This window comes from Hippoglossus stenolepis, chromosome 18 (assembly GCF_022539355.2).
Source record: "Hippoglossus stenolepis isolate QCI-W04-F060 chromosome 18, HSTE1.2, whole genome shotgun sequence".
Classification (NCBI taxonomy): Eukaryota; Metazoa; Chordata; class Actinopteri; order Pleuronectiformes; family Pleuronectidae; genus Hippoglossus; species Hippoglossus stenolepis.
The window spans coordinates 15,615,727-15,630,366 of NC_061500.1; the positions used below are offsets into that span (position 1 = coordinate 15,615,727).

General features: G+C 43.2%; 1 protein-coding gene across 2 annotated transcripts; it reads right to left on the reverse strand.

Moving 5' to 3' along the window:
* Positions 1-907: 907 nt before the first annotated feature.
* egfl7 (EGF-like-domain, multiple 7) lies at positions 908-13,216 on the reverse strand. 2 transcript variants are annotated; one of them, XM_035184320.2, is made up of 9 exons: positions 13,013-13,216; positions 8,268-8,524; positions 7,621-7,743; positions 5,939-6,051; positions 5,583-5,678; positions 5,295-5,492; positions 3,704-3,780; positions 3,224-3,386; positions 908-1,420 (listed from the first exon to the last, which is right to left on the reverse strand). In XM_035184320.2, the coding sequence occupies exons 2-9, from the start codon at positions 8,345-8,347 to the stop codon at positions 1,401-1,403; spliced, it is 870 nt and encodes a 289-aa protein (XP_035040211.1). In that variant the 5' UTR covers positions 8,348-8,524; positions 13,013-13,216; the 3' UTR covers positions 908-1,400. The 2 variants fall into 2 exon arrangements, with proteins under 2 accessions (XP_035040211.1, XP_035040213.1); XM_035184322.2 differs by lacking the exon at positions 13,013-13,216 and adding an exon at positions 11,284-11,542.
* Between the last annotated feature and the right edge of the window lie 1,424 nt (positions 13,217-14,640).

Genomic DNA, 14,640 nt, shown 5'->3' on the forward strand with positions numbered 1-14,640 from the left:
AACCCCAAATTGACCTTAATAGGAAAAGAAAGTGCTGCCCATAGATGCACTGTGTGAAAGGGTGAATGGCAAAAAAACTACTAAAAACATTTTACATCCTTCAAACTTTGCAAATGTTTCCATCCTACTAATTTACTTTTCTATTAAGTTCTACATGTCTGCCAATGCCTGTTTCACAAGAAGTCAGTTTTATGGATTTACTAGAACAATGTGACATTTTTCTTTAAAAATATTCGAAGCATCGTCTATTGTGTTTCTCTATTTTAAATTGATTTGTACACCGCCAGATTATTTTTTACTCATTAATGCACCACACACAAAGGTTATGCAAAAACTACTGATCGACTTCATGAATATTTGTGGAGGGGTGGGACATGACCCGGAGAATAACCCATTCGATTTCGGTGCGGCTCTGAATCAAGTTGCGGAGCATTTTTTTTTAGCCACTTTCTTTTACATTGTGAGATTTTCAACATTTTAATCTGATTCCTTAGAATAATTCATGGATCTTGATGAAAAAAAAATCTGGCATGTTTAGGAGTCTGATATTGATCTGGTTTCATTAGGGGGCTGTTGGGCCTTGGCTGAGCTATGCAGTCTACTGAGTGACGTTCTAGTTCCACAAGGACACTTAGGCACAGGAAATGGGGGAGACTGGGATCGAACTGCCAACTTATGGTTTGTGGGCGACCCGCTATACCTCCTGAGCTGAGTGCAGTGTTGATATTTTTATCTAAGTGAAGAATCTGAAGTCTTCATCCACCTCTGTTTAGAGAATATATAGAGTCGAGTTCAGTGTTAGACCTGCAGTGTTGTGTTAGCTGCATCGAGAGTTTGTCTAATCTTATATCAGCAGCGTCGACATGATCACATACCTGCAAACATTATTCAGTGATCCACACACATGTTTCGATTAAGACTTTTTTTATTACAAAATGTTACAAAACTAGGTACAAATGTCTAACTGAACATAATCATAATTTAAATAGATAAATACAGATGTCCACATCTGCCCCGGGCCTCCGACAGAGGACACAGCTGCACCGATGCAAAACAAACAAAGAGACAAAGTGGCCACTTTCACCTTTGACCCCTCAGGCAGGTTTGATTTAGAAGTTACAGGGATGATGTAAGGGGGAGAAACTGACCCAGACACAGATACAGTTACCAAATCACACATTTGACAGTGATTCAATGAGAAAAGTAAAATGAAGCTGTTGGGAATAATGAAAATCACAGATCGTTTGCGTCACAGTGTTAACACACACAGACCAAGGCTGTGTGTCGGCTTTCTGCCATCCCCTCTCTCTCTCTCTCTCACACACACAAACACACACTGGATGCTGTGGTGCTTCCATGGGTCGTGGGGGGAGATGTCTGAGAATGATGATGTTCTGTGGTTAATTCTCCTGGCAAGAACCTGCAGGGGGAGAAGGGGGAGAAAAGGTAAACACAATGAATTCTGCTCAGTTTTTTTGAATGAAATACATACCTATTCAATCAAACTTTATTTCAGGATCACAAAGGGTTTATAGCATTTAAAAGAAAAACAAGACATACAAGATAAAGCCACTATCATTTATCATTTCATTTAAAAAAAGGCAGCTCATATGTAGGACTCCAGTGTTTGCTGAGCCTGGATGAGTCGCGGGTGCATCTCTTTCTGAGCTAAAGCGTCGACGATGCTGCTCCCTGACTCATCCGAGCGACACATGAAATGTCTACATCCGATGTCCCGGAGGTGCCTCACGCGAAGCAACGCCAGAGAACACGAACAGTGGCCTGGCACAACGCCATCTGGGAACCTGAGGCACAAACCACGAGCCTGTGCATGCAAGTTCTCCACAGATGAGGTGCACCCGCCAACGTGCAAAAGGCAATAATTCATATTTATCTCTAAGAGAAGAACATGATACACTTGCTAAACAACATGTTAGCCTGATAATGACACTGTGGATAAATGTCTCATTCAAATCATCAGTGAGAAAATGACCATGGTGTTTTATTTCCTTGAACCATGGAAAAGACTAAATTCCTCTCCTCTCTGCTTCTGACTGTCAAGACATTTCTGTTTGTGGGATGAAATGTCTCATATTTTTTTGCTGAGCTGTGAGCACAGCTCCAGTAATTACTGCAGCCAAACAATGTACAGACTATAAATGGTCTAAAGATGATTGATAACAGATTTTCCAACTCGATGGTCTGTGTTACGTCTATTCACACGGTTGCAACAAATTATTGCAACAAGATATTTTAAAGACCATAATGAATTAAATTTAGGACCAATTCAATATACGACAGACTTGAAGGATTATCAGAGTCCCAGAGTTATTTAAACTTCCCCTATAATTAGAATAGAATAGAAAGGCTTTATTGTCATCGTGATACAACGGAATGTATAGAGCCACTCCACTTGGTGCATAAGGAACACATTCATAAAAAGAAAAAGACACAAGATATAACATGGTAAAATCAAGTGCCAATGATCCTCACATCATAAAGTGCATAGATTGCACATGGTTATTGCACAGTCCATAATATTGCACAGTTTACCATAGTTACTAAGGTCAGGGTTGTAGTACACAGCTTTTATTTTGTGTGGTGATCATTTGAAAATATGGTGAAATAGCCGAATGGAGAATAACATTCGAAACACCATGTTTTCCTGCAAACCCGGTGGTCCTCCGCTGTTCTTCTAGCGCCACCATGAGGTTGATAATTGTATTATTTTGTGAATGTCTCAACATCTACTGGATGAAAAAGCCATGAAACTTTGTGCAGACTCCTCAGGGTGAATCATTGTCTTTTCTTCTGGTGACCTAAACAGGTCGAACTTCTCCAGTATTTTGGTTTATGACCAAAAAGCATATAAAAGAAGCTTTAATGTTTTTCTAAGGTTCAAATTAAGGAGCAAATGTTTGATTTCACTAATAGTTTGATCCACTTTGATTGAACCATTTGACATATCATTGCCAAAATAAAGTTATTACAGTGCAGGCACAATATTTTATCATGTTATTGGATATTTATTAATCTGAGCTTTACAACATTTGATTTAATTCAATTATAGACAGCTGAAGAATTTGACTTTTTACTGACTGATCTTTTTTAAGTTGGAAGGACACAAAGTTTCAATGGCGTTCAACTAAATATCGGACTTTCCCTCCTCTCACTTCTACGATTTCATCTGTGCACCATCGAATGTCAGCCTGCGGTCACTCACATGTGCCAAGGCGCTCCTCCAGGAAGCCAATCTGCTCGCTGAGGGAGTCGATGCGGTCTAATTGCTGGAAGGAGTGGGACAGCAAGGTAGTCTTCTCGGACACACCCTCGTCCAGCGATAGTGGGAAGAAGCTCGTGATGGGGGCCAGGACCAACTGCAACTTCTGCACGGAGTGAGGAAGAGGAGGAGAGGAAGAAACAACTAATGAAAAATCTAAAGTAGCTCAAAAAATACTCATTTACCCTTTGTGCTTCTTGCACTGAACACAGACGGGATTTCAATGAAAGCCATAAACATTTTTAAAAGGCTGTTCTGGCATTTCAAAGAATCTTTGGTTTGAAACAAGAATTTTACATCAGACCATCAAAAAAGGATCAGAGGTGTTCATGGGGAGCACGACTGGGGGGAATCTGTGTGTGTGTGTGTGTGTGTGTGTGTGTGTGTGTGTGTGTGTGTGTGAACCTGTTCATGTATTAATACCTTTTCCAGGAGCTCCACTCTTTCCCTCAGGCTCTGTACCTCCTCCGTCACGTTCTCCACCTGGCTGAAACTTCCACCTGTGCAGACCATACAAATACAGACACATACATCAAGGTTTGAATCTTAGAAGTTCCCTTTGGAAATCCTGTGTTCAGCAATCCCTCTTCTCTCTTGATTCATGGTCACTGCAACGTTTCAAAACTACAAACCAGGAAAAAGGCCGCAAGAGCTGCAGGGAAGTCAGAGAGGAATTCAGGGCACAGAGCGGATATGGGAACGGGCCGCAAAACACAAGCCCGAAGAGAGGGGTAACTCGAAATAGACGAGGACTCATCCGTTCTTTCGGTTGCAGGGAAGCAGACCGAGCGTGGCTCAATCTCTCCCAGATGTGGCCCATTAATGAGACAAGAAGGAGTTGAGAAACAGGGTGAGGAGGAAAAAGAAAGGAGAAAGAGGAGGAGGGGTTGTCTGGAAATGACCCCCAGCAGACAGAGGTTGACGGAGCTGGAATGAGAACACAAGTGCTGGCCAAGAGCAGGGTGAAAAAGAGGGAGACGTGGAGGTGAAAAAGAGGAAGATGGAGAGACAGAAATGTTGTCCAACACTCCTACTCCAGCAGCAGCTCGGGGCAGTGTCAGAGCGTCGGGTCTGCTTTTAAACCTGTGTTTACATTTCTTACATCTCTTCAAACATCTGTGAACAGATAAAAGTGATGCAGCCTCGAGCGAAACATCTCCAATTACAGGCTTTGCATTTTTTACAGAGAGCTGAGCGGTGAAACTCCCACAGATAGCTATCCATCACTTTCAACAAGTAGAAAAATCTGTCATATTCTTCACCCCCTTCTTTCTGTGTGCTTTTTCTGATGACTCAGCAATACTGATCATGTTGAGTCATGGGGGGGAGCCGTTTCATTATAGATGAGGAGTTTTATTTTGTGTGATTTTATCCTTACGCTGATAAATATGAGGGAGTTTGGAGCCAAGCCTGAGAAATTTGGCGCTCTGGCACTATTATAGAGATATATTTCTTTCTGTTTTTGACATTACACAAGTCAGCCTTGCCTTCAGATTTACAGTCACTCACAATAAAAAAAACATCCCTCAGAGGTTAAAAAGAAGTCTTCTTTATTTCATGCTGCGTAAATTCCCAAAAGAGCAACAACGCTGACTGAGAACAGGGATTAAAAAAAGAAGAATGACCTGGGGTCCACGTAGCCGTGGAGGAGGAGGGGGTTGTGTTGTTGCTAAGACACACGGTCGGAGACAACATTGCAACATTTTATGGCGTGTGTGGGATGAAAATATGTCTGTATTAGCATGGGAGCTCTATTAGAGTCAGATGTTTGCTTTACTGAGTCCGACTGGTCCCCGTCTCTCGCCGCGTGGGGGCCCCGAGACCACGAGCCATCTGTCTGGAGTCTGCACCAGTCGCAGTGCATTATTACTCACGGTACGAGTTGAGAGTGGCATAGCGCGTACCAAAAGTAATAATGGACCGCGAAGCTGGCTGTGTTCCTCTCTTCTGCTGCTGCTGCAAGACACAAACTGTGTGAGCGCACGCCAAGGCCGCAACACGTCAGATCATTTACCCGTGTCGGTGTGGCCACCCACTGTTGCCTGGGTGGGAGAGGAAGGCGTTGCAGGAGGAGGAGGCGGAGGAGGAAGGCTTTGACAAGAGCGGCCGTCTCCGTCGAGCCTGAAGCCGTCCCTGCACGTGCACCGATAGCTGCCAGCTGTGTTCACGCACTCCTGGTCGCACGGCCTCCGCTCGCTGCACTCGTCCACATCTGATAGACAGGGAAAGATGGGGAAATAGGTTTGTGTATGGGAATATGCACACGGAACTTGTGTGCTCGTGCAAGTAAATGTGTGTTTACCTGACTGGCACTGGTGCCCTGTCCAGCCCAGCGGACAGGCGCACTGGTTGGGTCTTAAGCAAGTTCCTCCGTTCACGCAGGTTTGTCCACACACGGCTGTAAGACACATTTGAAGGGAAGTGTGGGAAAGTTGTGGTTTCACTGGGAGTATGTGGTTGACTGTCTCTCAGCTGGATGAACATTATGGGAACTGGGAAATGGCTAATTTGCGAATAGAAATAGCCAAACCACAACCTAAAATTAAATCTGTTTTCATTGTTACCTTGAGATAAAGCTAGGCTAGCAGTTTCTCTCTTGTTCCAGTCTTTATGTTAAGGTACAAGTGAATTTCCCAAAATGGATCAGCATTGTGTTACCTTGGTTGCAGTTGTGAGAGTGAAGCCTCCTCCAACCCGGGCAACACTCTGGGTAGAGATGGGAAGGTGACGTCAGCCTGCTCACCTGCCGGTACGCCACCGAGTACACAGTCCTGCGGAGACAAAACACAGACACCAGCAGACATTAGGGGGTTTCTGGGTAATCACGCCATCAGCGCCTCCATGTGTGAGGTGGAACCCCTCCAGTTTCCCCCCCCGCTCTGTCAGGCTGCCAGGGCGCTGATGAAAGAACGGGACTTCGGTGGAATCCAGAAACCACTGAGTGTTTCAGAGATGAAATGTTAATGGAGGGAGGGAGTGAGGGGGGTCAGGAGGAGAGATGCAAAGTCAGTAGTCAAATTTGAGATTTGCTGCAGTCTGCTGAGACTCTGGTATGTTTGGTTTGCGAAAGGAGATGCAGGGTGATAAACTGAGGCAAGAGGTTAAAAATCAAAAGTCAGAGTGACCGTTTCATCAAAGCGATGGGATTAGAGTAAGTGTCTGAGACCTGGCCACACAGTGTGCACAAGAATTCAGAAGTGAAAGTGAACTTTGGTTTGTGAGGGAAGAGTTTAAAAAAAAAAGAAGGATTAAAATGGAGGGAATGTGGAGGGGGAGCTAGAAAGCATCAGAGCTGGAGAGAGATTGAGAGTGTGTAAGTATGGAGGGAGACACAGTCCAAAATAAACAGAGCGGCGGTCTCTGCAGGCCGGCCCTTCATTTCCCGTAGTTACACAAAGTACCCGATATTTAGATTCCTCCCAAATATGTGCCATCATGACCCAGTTCTGAGCGAAACACATGTTAGTGTGTGTGTGTGGTCCAGGTTTTACTCATGTTGTGGGGACCTGAATCTGTTTACCACATTATGTGGACGTGTCTTCCTTATGGGGACAACAAGCAAATCATTACATTTTAAATCTAATGACATTTTTAAAAGTTAGGTTAAGTTAGGTTCTGGTTTAGTTAAGGTTATGTTCAGGTTCAGGTAAAGGTTAAGTTTGGTTATGGTAATGATAGGCAAAGAGTAACCATGTTACCAATGTAATGTCCGCTGAACTGTAGAACAATCATATTCTTCAGTTCATATCCCATCTATCCTGTGCCTTTTTGACTGTGGACTTATGTCTACTGATATGTTTACACCAGGGATCACAGGGAAACAGCATTTCAATCCTGTCTATGTCCTGTACATAAAGGAAAATTGACTTAAGACTTTTTCCAGCATAAACACTGGTTACAAATCGGTAAGATATGAATTGTGGTTAGGTTAAGGTTAGGTTTGAATTGGTTAAGGTTAAAGATAAGGTTTTGGTTGGACTGTACACAATTAAAGGAAGTCAACGCAAAGTCCTAATAAGGATAGCTGAGCAGACCTGTGTGCGTGTGCGTGTGCGTGTGTGTTTGTGTGTGTGAGGAAGTCAAGATCCATTTATGGCTGCTTTCCCTTCCTAAACATGTAGAGCAATGTTTACCTCTTCATCAAATAAACATCTTATCACGGTTTCATCAGAACACAGTTTCGACACAGTTTTGACCGCAGTCCTCATGTGCACTGAACGCCTGAACGTGCGGTTCAGCCAACATTATCTGTGTGTGTCCAACTCTGCTTGTTGAGCAGCGAGTTTGATGTGTTTGATGTGTTTGTTGTGCTGCTGCATGGGGAGAGAAGCTCGTCTTACTTGTAAGTGCTGCAGAGGCGATGCCCCTGACACACGGTGATGTAGGGCTTGTGCACCGGTTCAATGTAGGACTCCGTCGCCATGACAACAGTGTGACGGAGGTCTCGACCACACACCCTCCTCCTGCAGAAAATAACGGGAGACGTGAGAATCAAATATTAAAAAGTGACCTGGAGCTCAGAGTTTGGGCTGCAAATAGCATCTGGGTTGAGACGAGAAGTTTCGTCAGGGATGGTTGGATCCTAAATTGTTCCTGTAGGATTCAGAAAGCTTGAGAAAGTCCAGATTAAAGTGTCAAGGTTTTTTTTCTCTCTCTACATGTTGGATTTTAGCCTAATTGCTCCTGACTAACCCATGTAATCACTCGTGAATGTGTCAGAGTTAAGAGCTGATCTTTGACCTCTTTGGCTCCACTTGACCTTTCGGTTTATTTTGAAAATGACAGCGTGAGCCTGCGGACTCTCCCTGAAGCCGCCGGAGCTGTGGTCCCGAGAGACAGCGCACTCTTCAATATCTAAATGTCATTTGACCTATTTGTATACATTCCCGGCAGGAGAGAATGTTGAGTGGAGTGAAGACGTTGCTGAAACAAGCAGAACGAGTCTGACCGACAACACAGGAAGAGGAGTGAGTGAGCGAGCCTTTACCCGTGGTGAGCGAAGAACTGTGGAGTGCCCATCACATGGAGGATGAAGAGGGAGGAGGAGAGAAGCAGCGTTTGGTACATCGTCTTCCTCTTTCCCACGTTCCCCCTCGCTCCGGCTCTCACACTCGTCTCAGGGCCAGTTGGAGGGAAGAGGAGAGGAGGAGGATGATGAAGGAGAGGGAGGAGGAGGGAGGGGTTGCTGGATAGAAGTTAACGTCTCTTAACGTTTTCCTCCAGGAGGATTACAACTCCAGCTACCTGTAAACGAGAGGAGGCGAGAGATTAGGACAGATTTGGCACATCAGGGGTCTGAGCTGAGAAGTGAGGTGAACAAGTGGACAGCTCCTAAAAAGTTCCCACAGAAACATAAATGGAAAGTTCATTCCTCTGCAGCCACAGTACAAAACTGCTTTTCTTTTGAAGAGCAGTGAAGGGATGGACGGTGACAGTCAGCTGTGTCATGTCTGTGAGACCAGCAACCACTCTCAAAAGCATGAGTGCACATTAAATCAGAGTTTGTAACCCGCCACTCGTCTATAGGAGCTCTGTGATTTACGACTATAGCAGGTGAGGTAAGAGGGTGAGAAGCCGCAGACTTGTTTCTCTTCAACCCTGAATATGAAAGAGGCGGAAGTCTTCACGTCCCACTGTGAAATGAAAAATGTGCTCACATTAGTTGGATGAATTTGAGCTGTGCAGTAGGACACCATGGTATAACATAGAGCTGCTGCAGTGGTTTTTCAGTTTTTACTGATCACTTTAAAAGAAAGAGCAGAAGTGTTGGCCCCATATGAACCGAAGCTTGCAGCCTCAGATCTTTTATTTATCAATTGTGTCATCACTTTGTAACCGCTCAATTTAAAGCTGCTATAAAACTAAAGTTATTATTAAGTTATTATTTTTATTATACCCTAAAGTGGGACTTTTCCTTGAATTAAAATGCCAACCAACAATTGAATTACATCACTATTTTTATTAGCATTTCCTGCTTTGGTCATATTTAGTTTAGTTTTTACAATTAAATTATAATCTTTTAAGGTTTGCCATCATTTGTGCAATTTCTGAAATTCTAACCTTTTTCAAAATTTTTATTTTCATCATAGATTCAGTGTCTTTCCCTCGTGAGCCATTTTAAAGTCTATAAACCTGAGTGTGTGTTTGGGGAGGCGTGATCTTACGTGTTTAGTTGCACTACATCCTCAAGTCTGAAACCGTTTTATGAGCAGCAGTAAAGATCGGTTTTCTGAGCTAATCTCAGGAGAGGACCACAGCTCAGCTATGTGAGGTTAATGTTGACACCACACACAATGCAACACTGGACTCCAGGAGAAGATAACATGTTGCTGGGGACACTTGTTGGGATGCAACCACTCAGTTAGAGTAAGTCAGTAAAAGATGTAGAACTTCGGTTTTAGTGGCTGAACCTGTGTCAGTCGTGAGTTCTTGTGGACATAAGGAGGCTGAACTCTCGCTGACCTGCACAGACCCAGAGACGAAAAGACAAAAGACAGGGACAAAAGACAGAGAACCCTCCGGATGCCTTCACACCAAATTAGATTGTTACATACTGTACAGGATTAAAAGAAGTGCTGAGCAGGCTGTTTGTGAGGAGGGAGAGTGAGTGTAACACTCAGCTTATTGGACTTTCTCCGATATTGTCCTAACAGAACCCCCAGGGAAACCTCCATCGTTGGCATTAAAGCCAGCCGGTGTGATGGCAGGTTGACTCCTCTGAGGTGATGCTGAGCCTCAGTGGACGAGTCTACATGTCTCTCTGATCCCATTCTAAAGACTGTGTTCATTCACAAATTACTGCAGCGAGGGTGGGAGGGGGCTTTGAAGACAAAGTGTGTGTGTGTGTGTGTGTGTGTGTGTGTGTGTGTGTGTGTGTGTGTGTGTGTGTGTGTGTGTGTGTGTGTGTGTGTGTGTGTGTGTGTGTGTGTGTGTGTGTGTGTGTGTGTGTGTGTGTGTGTGCGCGCGCGCTTGAGTGCACATGTGTTACAATTGGCAGTGTCACAAGATGCTGCAGGGCGAAACGTTTTCCCCAGTGAAGTTTATACTATATGGGTGTGGTGTATAAAAATACCTCGGCTGTGTGATTGGATTAAGGCAGTTTTATTATGATGATGTAATGTGAAGCTGTTCAAACATTAAAAACTCATGTGACTCTTCACAAATCACTGAACTAATGGTGCTCAGCTTAATAAATTAGGGGATACAAATAGTTTAAAATTGTTTTTGGAATAGTTTTACAAAATTAACTCAGACCTGAAGTTTTTTAATGATTTCTCAAATGTACTTTTACCAAAGGGCTTTTATTTGATTGCTTTTAGCTGTACTTATGTTTCTTTTATTCTTTACTCGAGCAGTGATGTTTAAGTGATAGTTTTATCTGCTGTCTATGAGTTTAAATTTTCATTACGTATTTTTTTTAAATGTTGTGTTATATCATTTTTAAACTTTGATTTTAAATGACATTGTATTAATTGGCTTCTTGCCTTTGATGTTAGTAGTAGTAGTATTCTTATTGTTACTATGTGAAATATTATTTTCAATAGATCTCTTTATGTTTAGCAAAAGATAAACTAAACTGAATAGAAATTAATGCTTGTGATCTAAAAGGAAAACTGATCAGTGAGTGTTTTTGTTTGTGTCCTACTGACACATAAGGAGCAAGTTCAGCAGACACATGTACTCATCATAGTCGCCACGAGAGGGCGCTGTTTTACAGCCCTGCACATAGCCTACCAGGAGACTTTCAGAGCAACACGCTTCACTCAGAGCTCCGTCTCACGCACGCACACGCACGCAAAGTTACATGCACACTCGAATTCGACTAAAGATATACACGCAAAAGTAAATACTAACAAACAAACAACCAATCCTTCACTGACCATGAAGAGATGCTGCAGGACACGCGCGCACATGCCAACGCGGGGCAATAATATCCGCGGGTGCGCATGCATGGAGACATGAATGAACACAAACCGTGCACGTGAACGATCAGCTTCACCTACAGTGAATCCAGCCCGAACCCAGAGGTCGAGTGCAGGAGGCGGAGAGAGGGTCCCGGTTTAATCCGCTGCAGGAGTGTGAGGGTCCGGTGATGAAGAGTCCGCTGCTCCTCAGGTTTGTCCTGCGGCTCACACTCACACAGCGTGGGGGGTGATGGAAGCACCTCCTCCTGATACTACTTCTACTTCTACTACTATTACTATTACTATTACTACTACTACTACTACTATACTACTGCTGCTCCAGCTGAGGGTCCCAGCTCACACTGCCTGTACTGAGGACCCCCCTGTGACGTCAGCACCTCACTTCTTTATTTATAGCCTGCGGAGACGTTTCCAGCACAGAGTTTATGGGCTGATTGTTGAGTACGGAGTCACTGCAGAGGGGGGTTTACGCACGAAGCTGAGATAAGATGGGACTGAGCGATAAAACAATATCAACAATCTGGAGAGGAAGTAGCCTATAAGTGATCAACCTCAGATTTGTATGTCAAGCTTTTAAAACCACAACCTTCACTCAGGAGAAAAAAATCAATCTTCAAACTTAAAAGACATAATAATGTGACATGAAAGATATCGACTGACGTGAATTTGTTTGTCTTGGTATAATTGTTGGCCACATCATCCAGCCCTAATTTAAGGTGTGTGTGTGTGTGTGTGTGTGTGTGTGTGTGTGTGTGTGTGTGTGTGTGTGTGTGTGTGTGTGTGTGTGTGTGTGTGTGTGTTCATCCCCCACAAGAGGGAAATCCCGGTGCATTTAGAAAATATAACAAAAGAGAGAAATAAAGTAAAATATTTTCTTTGACATGTGTCTGTGTTGCACTGATACAGACTGATCATCTGTAATTATGGGATTCCTTCCTAACATGCTTCCAATCTAATAAGTGAGTATCTTTCAAAGTTACCGTACTTTTTTTTTAATTCTCTTTTTGTTGCTTGGAAAGTGAATTTTAAGAAACATATCTTTTAGAATAAAACACTTCCTGGTTGTCAATTTCTTATTTTGATTTACCGCCATTAATAGCTTTTAATGGTGTTTCTTTTTTTTTTATGGTCATTGCTGATGTGCCAATCATTCTCCGCTGAAATTATGCTTAAGGTCAATCAGTTCAATTAGTATTTGACAGGCTGGAATTAATGAATAAATGTAATACTAAGCCAAGAGGAAGAAGTTAGGCCTGTATTTATGTCATACTTTACTTAACTAGTGCAAAGTACTAATACTACATCGCCGTTAGTCCCATTAGTAAATGATTACAGCTCACAGACCCTGCATTAAATGTCAATTCTCACATTTGTAGAGAAATTAGTGACGATCTGTTGTGGCACAGCAGTATATTTTACAGTAGCCCACATGGTGCAGAAATATGCACATAATGATTCTTCCACTGTTACACATGAGTCTAAATCGACAACATTATATACAACAGTGTTGCACTGTAGGTGCGACCCTACATTACAGTATCTGACCTGTGTGGACAGGTTGATATGTTTAGCTTGTTAGTTTTGTTAAGCTGAACATGTGTTTGTTTCCTAATCATGCATAAACAGTAAACAGTGTTTGATCAAAATAATTGATCGAGAGCCAAAATAAAACATTCCAACCTCTTGAAAATTGTATAAAGGAAAATAAGCTTTAAAACCCATTTGTACATCACATACAAACCTGGAGATGAACGTGGTCTTTGAAAAGCGTGAAAAAAATAAAGAGTAAATTAGAGAATAATCTTACCCTCGTAGAATGGGGTCATCGGGTGCGTGGGCAGGCTGAGCGGCGGCCCTGGGCTCGAGCCGCCGGAGCGGTGCATTAGAGGCTTCTTCCATGGTGCCAATGTCTTTTAAAGCTCTTCTCGGTGGCTTCATGTGGAAAAAGGAGCTCTCGGGCTGATTCGAGGTGCTGCCGGTGACTGGACTGGTGGCAAATGAAATGTCTTTGGGCGTTTTTCACTTGCTTTTTATGCAGGGCTTCCTGTGGAACGCAGGAATTGGACGGACAATCCCAAAGCGGACTTCCTGTGAGTGTTCGCCACTGATAAAACCCCACTCCTGCACAAACACTCTCCATCCTGCTCAAACCGCCTCGCAAATCTGATTTTTTGAAGCATGTCTCTGCCTCCCCCCAACAACAACCACCACCACCATTGTGGTGCAGTCAGACATCTTGAAGGGGGCAGCGAGAGGCTCCTCTAACATCAGGGTCTTCTGCTGCCTTCACAGTCCAGAGAGGACACACAGGAATCAACTGTTTATTTCTATTAACTGAGCTTGATAGAACCCCACTCGCTGTAGTCTCACATACTGACGCTAATGGCACAGCGGCTGCACATATAGGCTCATGTTTACAGCGTTTAAGGTCACTGTGAGATCAAATCTGTCAAATTGCAGCTTGTTAAAGCCAAACACGTTGATAAGGAGTGTGTTTCGTTTCCCTCCTCCTCCCGCTGTGAGCTTCTGTTGCTTCTGTTGCTCAGAGACAGAAATTCCGTCACTCATCCACACTCAGATTGCAAAAGATATATATGTGCTGGTCTGGATAATGGCCCATGTATGTTGTTCATTGTTTGCTCAGAGTAACTCTTCACACTCATGATAAGGCATTTTCCATGGAGAGTGAATTCATTTAAAAATCAAAAACATTCACAAATTCACTCAAATTATTCACCTCCACCAAGGATGTTGTGTTTTCACTCCTGTCTGTTTGTTTGTTGTTTGGTTTGTTTACACATACGCATAAAACTACAGGACGGATTCCCACAAGATTTAGCTGAAGGATGGGTTTCAACATTCTCAATGTTTTTCCAGGTTATATCATGAATCTTGATGAAAACATCAGGCATATTGAAGGGACTGGTATCTATGAGGGTGTGGAATGTGGTGCAGCTTGGTTGGATTTAAGGGAACTGTTAGGTCTTGGTAGAGGTATGCGTTCTGTCCAAGATTTATTTTTCACTTTCTTTAAAGTTGTGAGATGTTTTTGAACATTTTGGTTGATTTCTCAGAGAATAAAAACAGGCATGTTTACAGGACTGATATATATGACTGTGTTTTTCTTGCAGATGCAAATAAAAATGTTAAAGTGAAATCAAAGGTGGTTTCATAAGGAGACTCTTGGGCCGTGGTGAAAGTGTGTGTGTGTGCTTTGAGTGTCATTCTAGTTAAGGGTTGTGGAGCTTGTCCTGATGGTTTCAGACCCTCCAGGTTCAGATCAGGTACCTAATGTAGAAAAGCTTTCAGCAGTGGTAGCTGCTATGTACCGAATCAGACAGGCTGCTCCTCCTCTGCCTTGAAGCTGAGCTTGACTAAGATTAGTCTGACAACCAGGACTCATTTGTCATTCTAAGTACGTGCAGAACAGGCGCT

What these genes read in the sequence shown, in the direction of transcription:
- egfl7 (XM_035184320.2), bottom strand. Translation starts at nt 8,347, where the DNA reads ATGTACCAAACGCTGCTTCTCTCCTCCTCCCTCTTCATCCTCCATGTG. An exon ending in CGCCTCTGCAGCACTTACAA is followed by an intron (nt 6,052 to 7,620) that starts GTAAGACGAGCT and finishes TTGTCTCCGCAG; the next exon opens with GACTGTGTACTCGGTGGCGT. An exon ending in AGGGCACCAGTGCCAGTCAG is followed by an intron (nt 5,493 to 5,582) that starts GTAAACACACAT and finishes CCTGTCTATCAG; the next exon opens with ATGTGGACGAGTGCAGCGAG.